Source organism: Pleurodeles waltl, chromosome 8 (genome assembly GCF_031143425.1).
Source record: "Pleurodeles waltl isolate 20211129_DDA chromosome 8, aPleWal1.hap1.20221129, whole genome shotgun sequence".
In the NCBI taxonomy this organism is placed as follows: Eukaryota; Metazoa; Chordata; class Amphibia; order Caudata; family Salamandridae; genus Pleurodeles; species Pleurodeles waltl.
Window position 1 is genome coordinate 1,007,551,593 of NC_090447.1, and position 17,000 is coordinate 1,007,568,592.

The 17,000-nt window shown below is 44.3% G+C and overlaps 1 protein-coding gene across 2 annotated transcripts in view; it reads right to left on the reverse strand.

Annotated features, from left to right (window-relative positions):
* PIBF1 (progesterone immunomodulatory binding factor 1) overlaps positions 1–17,000 on the reverse strand; it is an 843,837-nt gene that overhangs the window by 368,197 nt on the left and 458,640 nt on the right. For both annotated transcript variants that reach the window (XM_069205285.1, XM_069205286.1), the window contains exons 13-14: positions 13,426–13,516; positions 4,176–4,278 (exon numbers count right to left, since the gene is read on the reverse strand). In XM_069205285.1, coding sequence (XP_069061386.1) covers positions 4,176–4,278; positions 13,426–13,516 — 194 coding nt within the window. The remainder of the gene's footprint in view (positions 1–4,175; positions 4,279–13,425; positions 13,517–17,000) is intronic.

Below are 17,000 nucleotides of genomic sequence, written 5' to 3' on the forward strand. Positions count from 1 at the left end.
GAAGACACAGGTGCCATCAAAGGGCATGCCCATCAAAGAAGACTGGCCTTCTCCCAAAAAGTCAGACATCCTCAGCCTGGCGTGGTGGCTTAGGATCACTGCTGAAGAAACTGCTCTACCTAGCAATTCAGTCGTGTCAGTTCTGCAACTAATTGTAAACTTTGCCGCAAGAGTATAGCGCGGGTTTGTCTAGGACCTGTGGCAGCACTTAAACAACTATATTCCACAGTGTGGGAATAATGGCACAAAAGGCATTCTGTGTTCACAGACCGCAATGCATGACTGGAGGAAGAAAACATCTTCTTCCTAACTGAGTTCAATGTTTTGGATTCCCTATCCAGGGGAGTGGAAGGAAATGCAGCATGGGAAGTAGAGGCTTGGACCACCAAGCTCTAAGGAGTGGGATGTTGCGTCAAGAACCTTGGGGTCCCAGGTAAAGGGCAATGGCGGCAGGCAACCGTTCTGTTCACAGGAGCCCCTGTGTTGGGTTTGGACCAGGTACCCAGTAGAACGTCAGTGAGGATGTCACTGAACTGGAGCAATGGTCCTGATTTTGAAGCTCCCGGTTGCCGCACCTCTGTCAAGAAATTAGTCTTGATGGCCACCAAGGGCAGCTGAAGGTCCAGGACCTCAGCTGCCTTTTTCACCACCATAGCTTAAGAAGCTCCCTCCTCATTCGCCACAGTAGGGTAATAAAGCTTACTAGTATCTGGAAAGGTGTCCGGTCCACTGTCCTCACCCAACCCTTCACACTAGTTCATTTCTTCACATGACTGGTATTCTAAAGAGTCCTGTGACCCCCCTCCCATTCATCCCTGAAGCCTAGCCCATAGGAGTCTGAATGAGGAGGCAAGGCATCTGCCAGAGTCGTACGCGCCCATCCGGCTCCATGTAGGAGTTGGGAATTGCAATGGGGATGGCGCCGCCCATGGGCATGGACAGCACATGGAGCTTCATCATCGGTGAAAGTCGAGGTGGTATGACTGGCACCGGTCTGGATCCAGGACTGGATTCCTGGGAGTCCGTTGTTGCCAGAGCCGCTAGCATCTAAAAAGGCCCCCTCCTACCACGCGGGGCTCAAAGGGGCTCCAGCAGGGTTGGGCTGCTCAAAAACGAGGCGCATGACCTCATAAAATTCTCACCGTTGGGCAGCGGTCGCTCTGGCTCCCGGAAATTCAGGGAGGTGCGGAGTTGGCCCAGGCACAGGTTCCTCAGAATGAGGCCTAGAGCGTTGAAGCTCCCACATCTCGTCAGACGAGGAGAAGTCAAAGAGCACTTCGAGTTCTTGGACTTTTTCTTATGTCTCAACTTACCTAATTGTCCTGAGGACTTAGAGTGAGACAATGACAACTTTGGACTCCGCAACCAGTCCCAGCACCACCCTCTCGACCAAGACCTTGACTTGTGCGGAGTCTCATGCCGGACCACCATCAACTTTAGGGACCACTCCCTCAAAGCCTTTGGATGCATGGCCAAGCACATGGCGCACTAATTCGGGTCATGGTCACACTTCAGACACCAAAGAAACACAAGCTGTGGATCTGTCATGGACATCGTCCGATTACAAGATCTGCGGGGTTTGAATCCTGTCTTCTTAGAAAACATCCTCGACACATCAGGACAGTAATCCCTCAAAAAGACTCGACAAAGTCAAAAAAGGCCAGTCAAAAATTGACAGAGGGGTAGCTCTCTTCAGATCAGCGATGACTGGCGCAGAAAGAAAAGAAATGATGCCAGCATGCCTGGATGGCACCCGTATATGACCTGACATTTCCGGCACGGATGCCGCCGACAATGGAAGCAGAGCCAGTCGACACCTTTACCGGTGCGCAGGGATCTTCCGGATTCCAGTCTGACACCTGGGGAGATTCCAAGTAAGGAATCTGCAGCTAAAAGTCTCTATCAGATTAGGTCAACACTATCGCTAATATAGGTGTTCGCAAGGGGAACAAATTACTTGATCATGGCATCTATGCATCAGCCCAGAGGTTCAACAAAGAAAGCCACAGCCTGAAACAATTGGGCGGTCGGGGAGGTCAGAGATGTTTTTATGAATATTTAGTAGTACACAGACCACTTGAGTTCTGGGGTCAGTTCCATTAAGAAATAGATATTCCAGATTAGAGATCATGCCTTTTCCAGAACTGACTGAGAAACCATTTCGATTAGTTACTGAACTCGCTGTAGAGGCTCACCAGGGAGAGGGAAATAATGGTTAGTGCAGGCAAGTTTTCACATGATCTCAGCACCATATCTGGCTTCATCCAGGATCAAAATGCCACCTCCCTCATCTGCTGTTTTAATAATACGATCATTGTTACTTTTGAGATGGATTAAAGCTTGTTTTTCTTGGAATTAAAGGTTACACGGCACATATTCAAAGCCCTGTCTACGCTGCATTATTTATTTTAGTACCAGGTTTTCAAAGGTCATGATCTCGGGTGGAAGAGGGAGGGTTGAAAGTAGGAGGCTTAAAGTGAGTAGTGCTAGCCATCAAGTGCGAGGTTTACCTGCAAGAAAATATTGAAGTCTAAATCTTCTGAAAAACTTCAAAAAGTCTTCATGGAGTCCAAAAAAAGTCACTTTCGCTATATAGTGCTTGTTATTCTGGGTAACGTCATTTGTAGAACTTCAAAAGGGTTTGTCGCTCACCTGGATGTTGTATCGGAAATTGCTTCCTCGGCCACGACCTCTTCCCTGATCTAAATAAAAACGGTTTGTTCGTGTTTGTTATGTATCTGAAAGTGTGCCGGTGCATCTGCCCTTGCCACGATAATATAAAGGAAGTAGTTTGCAGTAAAAAATAACATCTAGCCTTCTGCCCTCCCAGATGAGGAATACTGAGTTTCTCATTCCTTTCTTATTCTACCTTTTTCCCATTCTAGCGCAATGACACCTCGTTCCCTGAAGCATCTGTAAAGGTAACACTTTTCATTGCTCGAAGTTTTCAAACAAAAAAAAAATCCAAAATAAAGTTGTCATAAACTGCCTCTGATTATTTTGAGGTCTGTGTCAAATGGTAAGCAATTGAGCTGACAGGCTTCTGATGCACAAAACTGCAACTCCTAGCTTAGTTGCAAGGTTTTTTCCTTCACAGGTCTGAGGTACACAGAATGCATTAGGGTTTGTCGCATGTTTTGGGAAATGTCAGACAAGGTTACAAGAGACAGGTAGAATTTCAGGATTTTTTATTTTTTGGCTTGCCAGAACCACGCCAAAGACATTTATGCGACCTTTAAAGGATCACCTCCCTAGTAAATAATGTGATTATGTGTTTTTCACATCTTAATGGTTTGGTGGCATGCAATGAGATTTAAATTAATTGTATTTCTTTTCTTTTGTAAGGTCAATGAAGGCTCCACTTCAGAAGACTAAAACAAACACTGAACAGGTGAAGTGACATTTTTAGCCAGGAGATTCAGATCTGCAAGGAAGGAGTCTGCACTTTAATTTCTCCAGGCGATCAGTTCCCCAGCACAGGATTGCCCAGATTTTGAAGCAAATGTTTCTTGGTGGCGGGCTCTTTCAACACCTTGTCACGGGTAGTAAGCGCTATATAAATGCAATTTCAATACAGCTATAGTTTGACCACCTATTCACACAAAAGAACACTTCGTGAGCTCGTTTACAACCTGAGGTATTTTTCTTTTTAACCATCCATAAGCCCCTCCTATAATGTCTTAGACCATCTCTTGCTTTACATGGGCGCCGTTAGACCCCCCCACATATAGAGATCATCACCTCTAGTACGACCACACTGAACCTAACTGTGACTTTACTTTCCAATACAATGCACCAAAGTTGTTTTCAGCGAGGACAGAAAAACGTAATTAAATACAAAAGATCATTGGACACCCGAAGGGTCGCCAACAACATTTCTCGAAACGACAGAACCGGTTTGACTGGTTGGTCGTTTTTGCGTCTCACCCATGTTTGTGTTTAGTCTGAAAACCAATCTCTCCTTTGATCTCACATGGATTTACAAAACAATATAAATGCAGTGGAGAGGTTTAACATGAAAGCGTTTCGCAAAGCGATGGGTCATTTTGAGAAAGCCAGGAAATACAACTTAAGCTGCCTTTGGGAAGAAAGGAAAATAATCTTTCGAGGGATTGCCCTGTATATTTATGTCATCGCGGCACTTGTAATGTCTTTTTTTCGTTCAACTCAGTTACCTCTTGTGAAATCTGCGCGGCCTGGCCTCTCTGTTGTTCCAGGTCTTTTACAAGCAGCGAGTTCTGCTTTTCTAGCTGCAGCAGCCGTCTTGCCAAGTGAACGCTGTGCCAAGAGAAGAAAGCGAAGAAGTGAAGCGCGTCGTATTCCAAAACGTGCAGTCGTAAACATGCGCTCATACTTGCATGGCCAGGGCTTACGCAATGGTAAAAGAAACAGACAGGATACGACTTACATGGTACCACAAGGCCTAAACTGCGAGTCTAGACTCAAATGGTAAACAGTGGAAATCAGGTGTGAAAGAAAAAGGCAGGTTAACATGGTATTTATCAACCCCTTAGATAATACGGCATTATTCAACTCTTCCGCCATAAATGTAATCAGCCACAATTACTCGCGAGTGTATTTTAATTTCTACTTAGTTCTCCTGTCATCCTGTAATGTAATACGACTTTAAATATTTGCTCATTATGGGTATATAATGTTCGTTAGAAAAACTTTCTCTCCACTACGCGGTAACTTCCGCATTGTTTTGTCCCCGATTTTAAAATATGTGAGACTATTGCCACCTTGTGGGCAGTACTGTGAAATCTGTCAAAGTTCATGTGGGAGAGGAAATGCCGCCCACTCACTGCATCGAGCACGTGCATCAGGGTGACACTCAGCTCCCAAGATCGCTCACTATTACATAATTGTGACATGGCAGGTGCTGTGGGGATTAAAGGCGGGTTCTGCTAAGGGAGTTGAAAGCTTTAGGCACACAAGTTACGCTATTATGTGAGTAGTTTTAGCAGTGGCGTAGCGTGGGTTGTCAGCACCCGGGGCAAGGCAAGTAATTTGCGCCCCCTAAACCGTGGATTTTAGCACTCGCGAGTGCGAGCGCGAGCGCGCCCCCCCCCCCTCCCCCCCCCCAGATGTTGCACCCGGTGCGGCCGGCCCCCCCTGCACCCCCCACGCTACGCCACTGAGTTTTAGTGAGTGTGGATTTGTTAGGAATAACTCGCAAGCATCAAGAACTGGCAATTTCACTAGGTCTCGCCTTTGAGACCTATTGGCTTTTTTGGTCAGGCTGCACAGCATCCCCAATTCTGGCCGAAGAATTACAAAAAAAAGACCTTCGGCGCGCCGAGCCGCGAAGGACTGATGGTGTTAAGATCGTGGCTTTCCAGTTTACCACTGTACTGCTTAAAAACATGTCAGAGATTTGGTGGGGACTTTGTGGGACGACGAGTATAATTCAGAGAGTATTTGTGAAATCGGCCTTTATGTAAGATTGTGTTTCAGTGTTGTGTTTACGTTAAGATGAGCGCTGGGGGTGTGGACAGTGCTCACTTTGTTTAAAAAAACTAAACTAATTTTCTGTTCAGAATCCCGCAGCTGGCACTATTTAAGGACAGTGGGGCAAATACCAAAGCTTCATAGTATTGAATCCACCTCGTGCCTCTTTAATCCACCACCAGTCCCCCCCCCCCCTCACTCTTGCACGTTTTTCCTTTTCAGCTTTCTCCATTCCTCCCCCTTTCTGTCATGTGTTTTTCTCCCTCTCTTCCTCTGGAGGGAAGTGTAAGTGCTGGTCTCCAAAAGGGGGAGCCGGGGTGCCACGCCTGCAACCACCACACTAAAGCGCTGGCTGCGAGTCTAGCTCTAGCACCCTCAGTGCTGCACTCGACGAGGGGTACAGATTGGTAGCTTTATGAACTGTCCTGGTGCGCTCAGTGTTTGAGCTGTTAGATGAGGAAGGAGATGAGTGACTGATATTTGGGGGAGAGTATGTTGGAGAGTGAAAGGTTGCGTGTTTTGGGGTAAGAGGGGGCGGGAGAGATTCCGAAGAGGTGAAATAAGATTAGAGTTTAACTGAAACTGGAAGTGTTAGAGAAGTGGTGTAGGAAAACGCACCATTGCCTGACCTCCAGATGAGGTGGGGCATGGCGAGGGAGGGAGGTCGACAGGAACAACCACTTTTTTTTTAAATAGCTTCAGCAATATCAGCCACATTTAAACCAAGCGTTGAGTTCTTTACATTACAGACTAGCTATCGAGATGTAGGTTCCCGTGATTTCTTGTATTACCAGGTCATACAATCGCACAACTGTGGGTACTGCCAGTGACATGGACAACACTTATGGGTAACTAGTGCTAACAATGAATTGCCGTTTGGTACTCGGACACTACCCTTGCAACCCCTGGTCCATTGACTTCAGCATCAACAGAACGTAAACAGGACTCTAAAAGGATACAGCACAATATGGGCAAGTGATGATTAGACAGAACTCCCATAGGCACGGAGAATTACACCGGTTGCTGACAAGCAGACCAAGGCTAGAAACAATCAAAATCAATGTAGAAATCTAGGTAGACAAGAAGGTCCACAAATTGTCAGGGTTCTAAAGTTCATCAGTGCAGCCAGCTGTTCTCTGCGTGGATCTACAAACAGCATTGCTCTCTAAAGTTTTATTTAATTTTTGAACCAGATTTACAATTACCTTAATTTTCCTGGCATGGAGTGAGATGTGTACGATTATCACTCAGCACCAGCCGGGGCTTGGAACATCCAGCACCCCACTACCCTGTCTGATCCTCAGAGTCTCGTTGTGAGGAAGGAAGGCATCCATGCACCTGCAATGGAGTTCCCGAGAATTAAGCACACCAGGTAGCAACCCCAATGAACCAACAAAAGAAGATCAAGGTAAATGCCGCCACTAGCCATTTGGAGTCAGCGAACCCAGATGCCTCCACCTGAACAAGACAGTCCTGGTAACCTGAAAGAGTGGAGTCCAAGCACGGGGTTTCCTGCAGCAGATGAGAGCTTTCCAGAGCTCTTCAAGTAAAAGAGGGAGAAAAGCGCAATCCGAGTGGCAACCCTTAGACCCCCCCCAGGCAAATTAAATGAGAGGTTGATGGCTAACAATACTGCTATGTCTGCCTTCCCAATGGCCCTATTAGAGATTGCGTTCACTCCTGAATAGCAGAGACTCCTGTTTCCTAAGGCCTGGCTACAGCAGCATGCAAACACATCTTCATTGACTGGATTGGTGACTAAGGCATCCTTAATCATAGTCTGGGAAAAAATAATTCCCATCATCTCCATTGCCATCTCCGAAGGCTGGCTGACTGATCAGTCAGGAGTTGGACGCTGTAGCCGCCACCTACCAAATTGTGGTTGAAATATATTGAGCTGGAATGAAGGGAAGAGTCACATGAGGGTCAGGTCCGAAGTCCAGCAGATCCCACATTTAAAGGAAAGTGATGAGGACGAGAAAGAGCAGAGCTAACTCACACATGGAACAGGGAGGTCATACGTGAAGGCCTTTGAACTGACCATCTTGGAACGTTGTCCTGAAGCTGGTAACTCCTGAGGGGCTTAAAGAGACCATAAAAGGTGGAGGCAAGCACTATGTAGGCAGTTGCAGAGTTCCTTTTGAGGAGCAAGCCCCACAGCCACAGTAACAATAACTGTGGGCAGGGTAGGCAGATGATGGGCCCCACAGCTTCTTGTTGTGTAGTTGCCCCTAGGCAAACGGGCTGAGACTGATGGCTACCAATACTGCTATGGCCTGCTGTCCTAATGGCCCCATGACAGATTGCCTTCACTCCTGAATACCAGACTCCTGTTTCCTAAGGCATGGAAATAGCTGCATGCAACACGTCTTCATCGACTAGATTTCTGGCTAAGGCATCCTGCTCCGTGGCCCAATCGTTACTATGCAAGGATTACTAGATATGTCCCTTAAAGCATGCAGAATAGGCTTGCGTCTTACCAGCAACACACAATTTAAGATTGCACCTTTTTGTCTCCTTTGAAAAAAATAATCGTCAGCTGGCATTTCAGTCAGCAGGTAGTCTGTACTTGTGTCAGAGGGAACAAGAAGAGGGATCCTTCTGTTAAGGACTTGGTGGGCCTCAGAAGCAGGGAGGATGATGCCCTGAACTCATTTTCACCACTAGCCAAGGTTGCATGGCAAAAGGGGATCTCAGATATGGGTAAACGTTTGCCAAACTCATGGATTCCTTCTTCCATAAAGACAAATCAAGTGAACTAGACCATTGCAGAACTCAAGGCACGTGTGGAAGAAATCTAGATGGATGTGACAGAAAAAGGCAGACATGCTGATGACCTTAAAGGGGGGCTCAGAGGAATAGGCACATAAGTGGAGGATCTTTCTAGACCCAAAAAAGCACATCAGCCATGAGGAAAACCAGGAAGATTTAGAGAACATATCAATACAAAGTGATACTGAAATTCCAGGCCTCCTGCTGAGAGCAGATAACATAGCTGGAGACCCACAGAGCTTCTTGAGTGTCATTAATAATAAACGTGATCTGTCCATCCAGCTTAACTGAACCCATAGGGTTTTGTCATTCAGAAAACAAAAAGATCTCCCACTGGATATTCTTAGAAGGGTACATTTCTAGGAGGAGAAGGAGAATCATATAATCAGAAAACGGTCATTTTACATGAGAGGCACCATCTGCAGCTCTCCCGGGACCTCTTGGTGTGACCCTATGCAAAGTCTCACTTTAGAGCCTAGCACTGACTTTCTTTACCAACAAGAAAGGCTGTATCAGTTGGGTCTTCTCTTTAGTCCACTTTGCACTGGGCTTGTGCGACCAGTACTCAGGGTCATTCCTGATGTAACTTGCAGGGTACAGGGTCCTAACTGTGGAGATGGGCATAACGGGACGTAGACTTACTGTCACATTCATATAAGCTACCAATACAAACACGGAGACCTTAATACGCACAACTATCTGGCTTACTGAGAAAAACAGAGCCCTCACAGGGGGGTATAAAAGCCATCCAACAAATGGAGAAAGGGACAGGACCACAGCTAGGGACGGATTGGCTGAAATTCACGGGCCTTCAAAATATTTGGAGACTGCAACACAAAGAAGCCAAGGACTACACAAACTATTGTCTGGCAAAAAAGTATGCAAAACTTAATCACTTATTAATAAGGGATGACCTAACCGTCTCTTCTTGAGTCATATTGCCCTTTCTAGCCATAATCATGATCTAATGGAGGCGATTTCCAATCCCCCAGTAATCTGTCTAAGGTCCTGGAACTCAACGACAATCCTATTGCCTATCCATCAGCCGCGAGGGAACTGTGGAAAAGAGTTGCACACCAGGTATCTAAAAACAAAAGTTAGGGGTGGACAGTGTCATTGTATGGGATGTGTTGAAGGCCATCCACCTGCTATCATGCCAGGCCATGCTCTGTTATTCTGTGGCACATACTAAACTCTGTGTTGATCCTTAAAGAGAGAGTGGACCTTGTCATGACATGAGATGTGTTGACTGCCATACACCTGCTATCATGCAAAGCCATGACACTGTTCCTCTGTGCCACATACTGAACTCTTTGCGTTGGACCTTAGTGAGAGCAGTGGATTTGAGCTGTATAGTTTTGAATATATTTTACATCAGCTGAATACTGAGGTAAGTGATAGATAAGCTGGGGACCACCTAAGAGCAAATAGCATCTTTAATTAGGACAGATGGTCAGACGAGGCAGCCAGATTCCGCATCTATGACTCCTGAACATTTGCCTTGAATCCTGACACTCACTGGTAAAGGGCAATCCTGCATATAATGGGAGACGGAGAGGATAGTTTTCTAGAAATAAGTATTAGAACATCTTCACATATATTGTGAACTTGAAGACCCGACCAATCTTTACTCACCTAATATCCCAACAGTGCCTCTCCCTTGGGAGAGCAGAGAGGAGACTGGGAGGGGGAAACCCTATTGTGCTCTTCATCCAACTGAAAATGGGCACGAAATGATTCCATTAATCCTAATACTTCGGTGATAGATATTTAATCATGTCACAGGACGGGTTGGGGGCCTAATCGAATTGCTGTTAACACATGACCCATGAAGGCCCTGTAGGCCCAATAAATGCTTTCTCTGCATCAAGAGTGTGGATAACAACACTGTTATTTGCTTGTTACTACCGCATTGTCTGAGTTCCCGATACAAAGCATACTGGTTCAGGGTCTATAATGAGTGTCAAATAAAGATTTAAACAAGACCCAAATAGGCCTGTAAATATTTTCACTTTGTTGCTGAGCAGAGTAATGGGCCTGCATATATCACATTAAGTTGGTTTCCTAATAGGTTTGGGGAGAATTGTAATGACGGTGTTTTGCACAGTAACAGTGATAGATACCATCTCCAAGGCCCAGTCTCCAAGAATGAACTGAAGAGATCAGTGTGGGGTGCGGCCAGGCTGCCACAAACCTTTTTATAATAAAAGAGCACTGTAAATGTCAGACTCGGGGCCCTTATCCATCTTAAGGTTTGAGATGCTGCACATCACCTCTGATATTTCTCAGGCATTTTCCAAGACCTCAGTTTGGAATGTCACCTTTATGGTCAGTCCTGGGGTGTTTAAGCAATCTGCTACTGCCAGATCACCAGAGATGTCACAGCACAGAGACCCTAGAACTAACAGACTTGGCACGTAGTTCGGCTATAAGCATGCACCTGGACCTTTTTGCCTTCAACAAGTATTTCTGTTTAACATGCATGGACACAAACTTAATTTTGCCCCACTGCAGAACCTTGACTTTCACCCTTGATGCCAGAATTTGCCTCTAGACACACTATGCTTGTCCTCCAATTGTGCCAGATTATTAGTGAGATTACAGCATACATTAAAACCTCTGTTTATCCACGAAAAGGCTCCATAAACTCTAGTATCTACCTGAGATTATTCCAGTCTCAGTTCCAGCAGCAATCGTTAAGCACATCACCATGAGGGAAGACTGGTGAAGCCACTTTTATCAACCTTCTTCCACTCAGATAGCTTCACTTATCGGTTGAATACTGTTGCATGGAGCTTCACTGATCATACTATAGCTGGAACCGCTTTGTGGCCACTCATGGGATTGGAAAAGAAATGTAGGCCAACAAACCTGTCTCCCCTATTGTGCAGGCACTGTTGAGATTGTGTGACAGCACTGGTGTCATGAAGGGACACATACCTTTTCCCCTGCTCTAATCACACGGATAGGCTCAAATCTTAATGTCACTGCCACTCTCCTTGACAGAGAGATTGAACTAAGGAAAGAAAGAGTGGCTCATGATCAAGTATCTTATTGACAGGAGTAGGATTCCACCTTTACCACAGGTGCAACCACAGATAAACCATAGCTTATTCTAACCCAAGTCTGATTTTACGAGCAATCGAGTAATCAGAGTAATTAATATTCATTGCTGTGGTCACTTGCCTCTAAAGGACTTATCCTTGATAGACCAAGTCCCTAATTGTGCCTTCATTGCAAGTAGAGATTTATGCCCGACCAATTGCTGAGATTTTGCGATGTAATCTTGTAATATAAACGAATATATAGATATAGATATATATATATATATAGATATATATATATTTTTTTCAGAAAACATCTTTCTGTTTTAGCAAGAGAAAACCGCACTCTGTCGTTGTGCCAAAAATACCTTAACTTTTAATACATTAGTGAGATCATAAATAAACAAACAGGAATCCCCTGACGCGTTTCGGTCTCACCGGACCTTGTTCACATATACATATATATATTCATTCACTGGAAAAACAATGGTTACAGAGACCTTATAGTTAAGTGTGAATTTAACTCACACAAAACCATATAAATTCAACAGTTATACCTAAAGTTATACTTATGTTAAGAAACTATAACTTGTAGCCTAAAGTTACTTTACTGCACAAGTTATAGTTTCTTTAGACACCATGCCATCTAAGTTTGGACCCAGCCATATGCAAATCAGTCTTGACCCTACTCCAATGGGAACATACCAGGAAGAACAGCCAATCTAGGTCCTTCCTTAACCAGAACTCAAGCAACCCAAGACTGGTTTCATCATAGTTTGGGCTCATCAGACAGGTATACCTTGTTGTCAAGTAAGACTGTGCACAGGACCAACCTCTGGACATACCCACCCCACTTAGGGCGATACACTAAAGTATACAAAATAGTAACTGATGAAATGCTTGAATTAATCTCACCAACTGGCAATAACTCGGAGCAGTTCAGGCTGGATTGTTTCCACTGGAGAAGAGTCAAGGCTGATTTGCATGTGGCTGGGTCCAAACTGAGGTGGTATGCTTTACAAAATAAAGATAGATTGTGATGCGGCCCGAGGGTACCAAGTAAATATAGCTCTTGTCTACTGAGAGCATCAAAGAGTGCTCTTACCAGTTCACTAATGTTCTTGATGATGTTTTCCTCGCAAAAGTGTGGACTTGGTTGTGTATCTTAATGGTGAACATGTCGACATAGGATGGGTTGGACTAGAGTGTGACCACATTTCTGGCATTCAAGTCCTTGATATAGAATGTTCGGACATTAAGTGCTTTGAAGTTGACTGCATGAGCTTGCAAAGGCCTAAGTAATACTTATGTTTGTCTCACTTCCAAAGTGGTCTCAGAGAGCGATCAGATGGCAACAGTATCCACTAATCTATCATTGTTAGCAGACAGGCTCTGAAACATTCGCTGCCCCAGCGTGCACTTTAATATTCTCCTGAGAATTTGGTTTGAGGAGGGACACTTTCCACAATGTGTGAATGGGTAAGTCGAGGTCAGTTTTTTTTTTAGTTTTCATTGTCACTTCAGATTCACTTCCCCAACAGTAAAATCATAATGGCTGTGAAGTAAAAAATACAAGTGCAATAGGAAAAATCTCTAAAACCAGCTGAACGTTAAAGGGACACTGCAAAAATAACTAATGAAGTTAAAGTCAGTCAGAAAAAGTGGTTTGGAATTATAACTAGGCAGAGCACAGTGTTCAATGACCTGGACAGATAAGCAGAAAACCGAACTGCATCAGATTTGTAATTGCTGTGGTCGCTGGGTGAGTGGAGAGCATAACAGACCTTGAGAAAGACCATTCCAGGTTAACCATGGCCCTCAAAAGCCTTAATTATAAACGGAAGCACCTGCTTTGAGAAATTTCCTGCAGAAATATAGAATATATAAATATATAATTATAGAATAAGCACAGCAGATTCATAGGTTTCCCATTTTAGCATTTAGTTGTAAAGGGCAATCCCTGCCCTAGGTTTGAAACACACAAGAACTGAAAAAAGCGAGAGCGATGGCACTCTTGGACCACTGATCGGCTGGTTATTCCATTACTAATTTTTCTAACAATACGCGTTGGTGTCACCCCAAGAGCAGACGTCTTATACCCCAGCAGTGCTATTTCCTTTATAAAGATGTGACAAATGAATCCTGTTAATTGCCTTACCTTTGTTTTAATCGTCTTTTGGCTGTTGTGGGCACATTAGCTCCGTAGCCGTACGAAAAAAGAACTCTTTCAGCTTCATCTTCGCTTTCCACTGTAAAAGAAATAGTATGTTACCTTAATGTTTTAAAACTAACAACCAAAATCGCTCAAAGTATATATACTCAAAAGTAATCTACAATCTATTAGAATATTCTCGTTTGCTAATTTTGTAGGGGCCTTAAAACTGTACTCAGGTCCCTGCCTCCCCTGGCTCATTTTGCTAAAAAAAAAGAAAAGAAAAAAAAAAAGTCATATTTTTCAACAGGAGCAATAATGATAACATACCTAAAAATACACATCCTATTCTGGACCACTGACCCCGGCAGTCCAGGGAGAACAGCGACTTTTCCTCCCCTCCTCACCCCTCCCCTGTTAAGGAACCCCCCCACACTCCTCCTCCGACACAGAGCCAATGCTCTAGCACATCTAAGAATTAACAGATCCCCAAGAGCAGCAGGATTCAGAGGTGACGAGCACAATTAATCTAACAACACAGTCTTGATTCAATGCGCAAGTATCCTTCAAATTCAAAAGATTACCCATCAATAGGACACCCTGCTGCAAAGCAGCGGTGCCAACTGTCAGAGGTGTGAGTGTTAGCTCCACCCGAACTCTATCTACCTGAGGTAGCAGGAATATTTCCTGCTAGCAATAAAGCCCATTGCACTCTTGACACGCCTCCATTCAAATTACTGAAATGCATCAAGTTTAATAAATTCAGTATCGTAAGAGTATTTACTGCACACGGTTAGTCATATTTGCCGTGTCAGCCTTAGGGTAGTCTTCCGCAAAACGTTTTTGCCTTTTCCTCACCTGTTTTGCTGAATTTGTTTTTGCTGACCTTAGAACTCTGTGCACTTTACCACAACTAGCGAGTGCTAAAATGCTTGGCTCACTCTCTAAAACATGGCAAAATTGTCTTACACCTGATTGGCATACTTAATTTACTTATATATTCCTTGTAAAAATGGTATGCCATTTACCCAGGGCTGGTAAATTAAATGCTACTAGTGGGCCTGCAGCACTTATTGCCCCACCCACCTAAGTAACCTCTTAAAACATGTCTCAGAGCTGCCATTGCAGCCTGTATTCAGTTTTAAACAGCCAATTCGACTTGCCAAAATAAACCTCTGGTGAGGCCTAAAACTCCTTTTTATTACCTGTAAGTCATCCCAAAGTAGGCCCGAAACAGCCCATACAGTAGGGTGCATTGTATTTTAAGAGCAGCACATGTATTTTCTAGTTTTGCATGTCCTGGTAGTGAAAAACTCACATTCATATGTCACTGCTGTGAGGCCTATTCTCCCATAGAATAACATAGGGTTACCTTACTAGATTTAATAAGTGATACATTTTGTTTGGGGATAGGTAAAAAGTTCATCTTTGGTGTCTAAGGAATTATAATTTGGAATCCTCTTTAATGGTAAAGACAGATTTTAATTCGTAATTCTGAAAAAGCCACTTTTAGAAAGTTGTCAATTTCGTGTCCTAACCAGCCTGTTTCCTGTGTCACATGACAGGGTGTAATTGTCAGTTGGCCTTTAGGTAAGCCTCCAAGATCGCCACACAATAGGAGGACTGGGTGTCCACTGCAAAGCTGTCACCAGGTATATAATAGGGACCCTTAGGCATACTTCTGCACCAGCTAAGTACTTCAGAGGGTTGTTCTGCTGAACCAAGAGAACTGCCCTGCTGCCTGAAGCCTGCCCTGTGCCCTCAAAGGAGTGTCCTGCAGCTTCAGACCTGCTATTCTTCTTGAACCTAGGACTTATAGAGTGACTCCAAGGGCTAGTTAGCCAGCCTCCTGATTAGATCACCAGAGACACAAAAGGCTCCAAATATCTTGAATCCGCACCTGGATACCCACTGAGTGAGTCCTGACCCTCCAAGTGGTATCCCCCACTCCTGGACCCTTGGACATAGTGCTAAAGGTGCCCTGATAGCCCAAATCCAAACCTTGTGACTCAGAACATTTTAAACTAAAAAGTGCTCTGACAGCCGAGAGGAGACCAGGATTGTACCTGCTCGTCGATCCGGCCAAGGTGCATCGCCACTCAGATTGACTTTGCAGTAGCTCCCACTACATTCTTTTCCGCAGCATCAAATCCGGTTCAGCGACTCTTGTCCCGAAGGGTATCCGGCCTTATGGAGCCCAGGGCAGCTACAACCTGCAGCTTTGTCACGCTGAATATTTTCAACTTCCATAAAAGAGACTAAGACCAATCGCAGAAATCTTCACCATGACTTCCTTCTGCAGCTCCAAACAACCACGCCTTCTTCTCAGACACCGCTGACTGCCTCGCCGAACGTTTTCTTCACATACAATTATTTTCCCAATGTTTCTTCCAAGTTTGAAGAGAAGCGGGGCCTGGGCCAATCGACTTCGGATCTGAACCATGCTCCATTGTTGTCGGCCATATCTTTCGAATTTGCACTGGTCTTGTGTGACTAGATGTCCATGACTGGTGCTTTGTTCTTTTAGGCACTAGGTTTCACCTTAAACTTTAAAACTCATAACTCAGGTTCTACTGGTTGGATTTTTGTCATTTTGGTGTGAAATAATTTATTAAAATTGCATCTATTTACCCAATCTGGTTTTCTAATGTTGTGTTTTCACTTTACTGCTGTTTGTGCGCTGCATAAATAGTTTACACATTGCCTCTATGTTAAGCCGAGCTCCTTTTGTGCCAATCTTCCAGAAGGTTAAGCACAGGTTAATTTAATGATTTTTGTAGTTCACCCAGTAAGGATCGTGGCTGCTGCTTGAAAAGGGCTCACCCCTCTCTGACCCCCCAACGAAGAACCCAATTTATCACAGTTGTTTACAAACTTACGGCCAATTGAAGGTCTTTTTTCACCAAAACTGTTCTACAGAGAGACTGACAAAGGGATATTTGGAGGGAAGGCAAGCCTGCAAAGGTGCTAGAAGCAAAATGCTTGTTGCAATTTCATTCTAGCCACATTGCTCCCTGAGAACACCTAGAAATAAAGCTGTGTGGCTTTTGGTAAACAGTAAAAATGTGTATATACCCTTGAGTCTCAATTCTTCACTGGGATGGGCAGAAAATGTTTTTTCCCGATTTATGAGCAATGTACATCCTGAAAATTAGCAGGCCTAAATTACTCAAAAGAGTTCTGAGAGAACATAGTGTTTCATTATTGACATACTCCAGTTATGTCAGGTGGTTTCCAGAATGTAATTAATAGGCACAAGTACCCATTCTGTTAATCCAAAACAAGCATTTGACAAAGCAAACACTTCTGGCCTTATCATGCCTGCAAGTTTTTTCTTTCAAATATATGCAACATGCAGGGATGTGGAATTCCTATCGCCCCACGCCCGGGACATACTGTTTGGGGTCAAGGCCAACAAGTTATCATGTTTATTTTGTCCTTGGGACAAGTAGGCCCAACCCCATGCAGCACAAACCCTTTAGCTGGCAGTTTACAGAGAAGGGACTGTCTGCAGTTGAGGTAATATTAGTGCCCATATGTTAATGGTGTTCCAACTTGTAATTATGGTTCATTAATTAAAA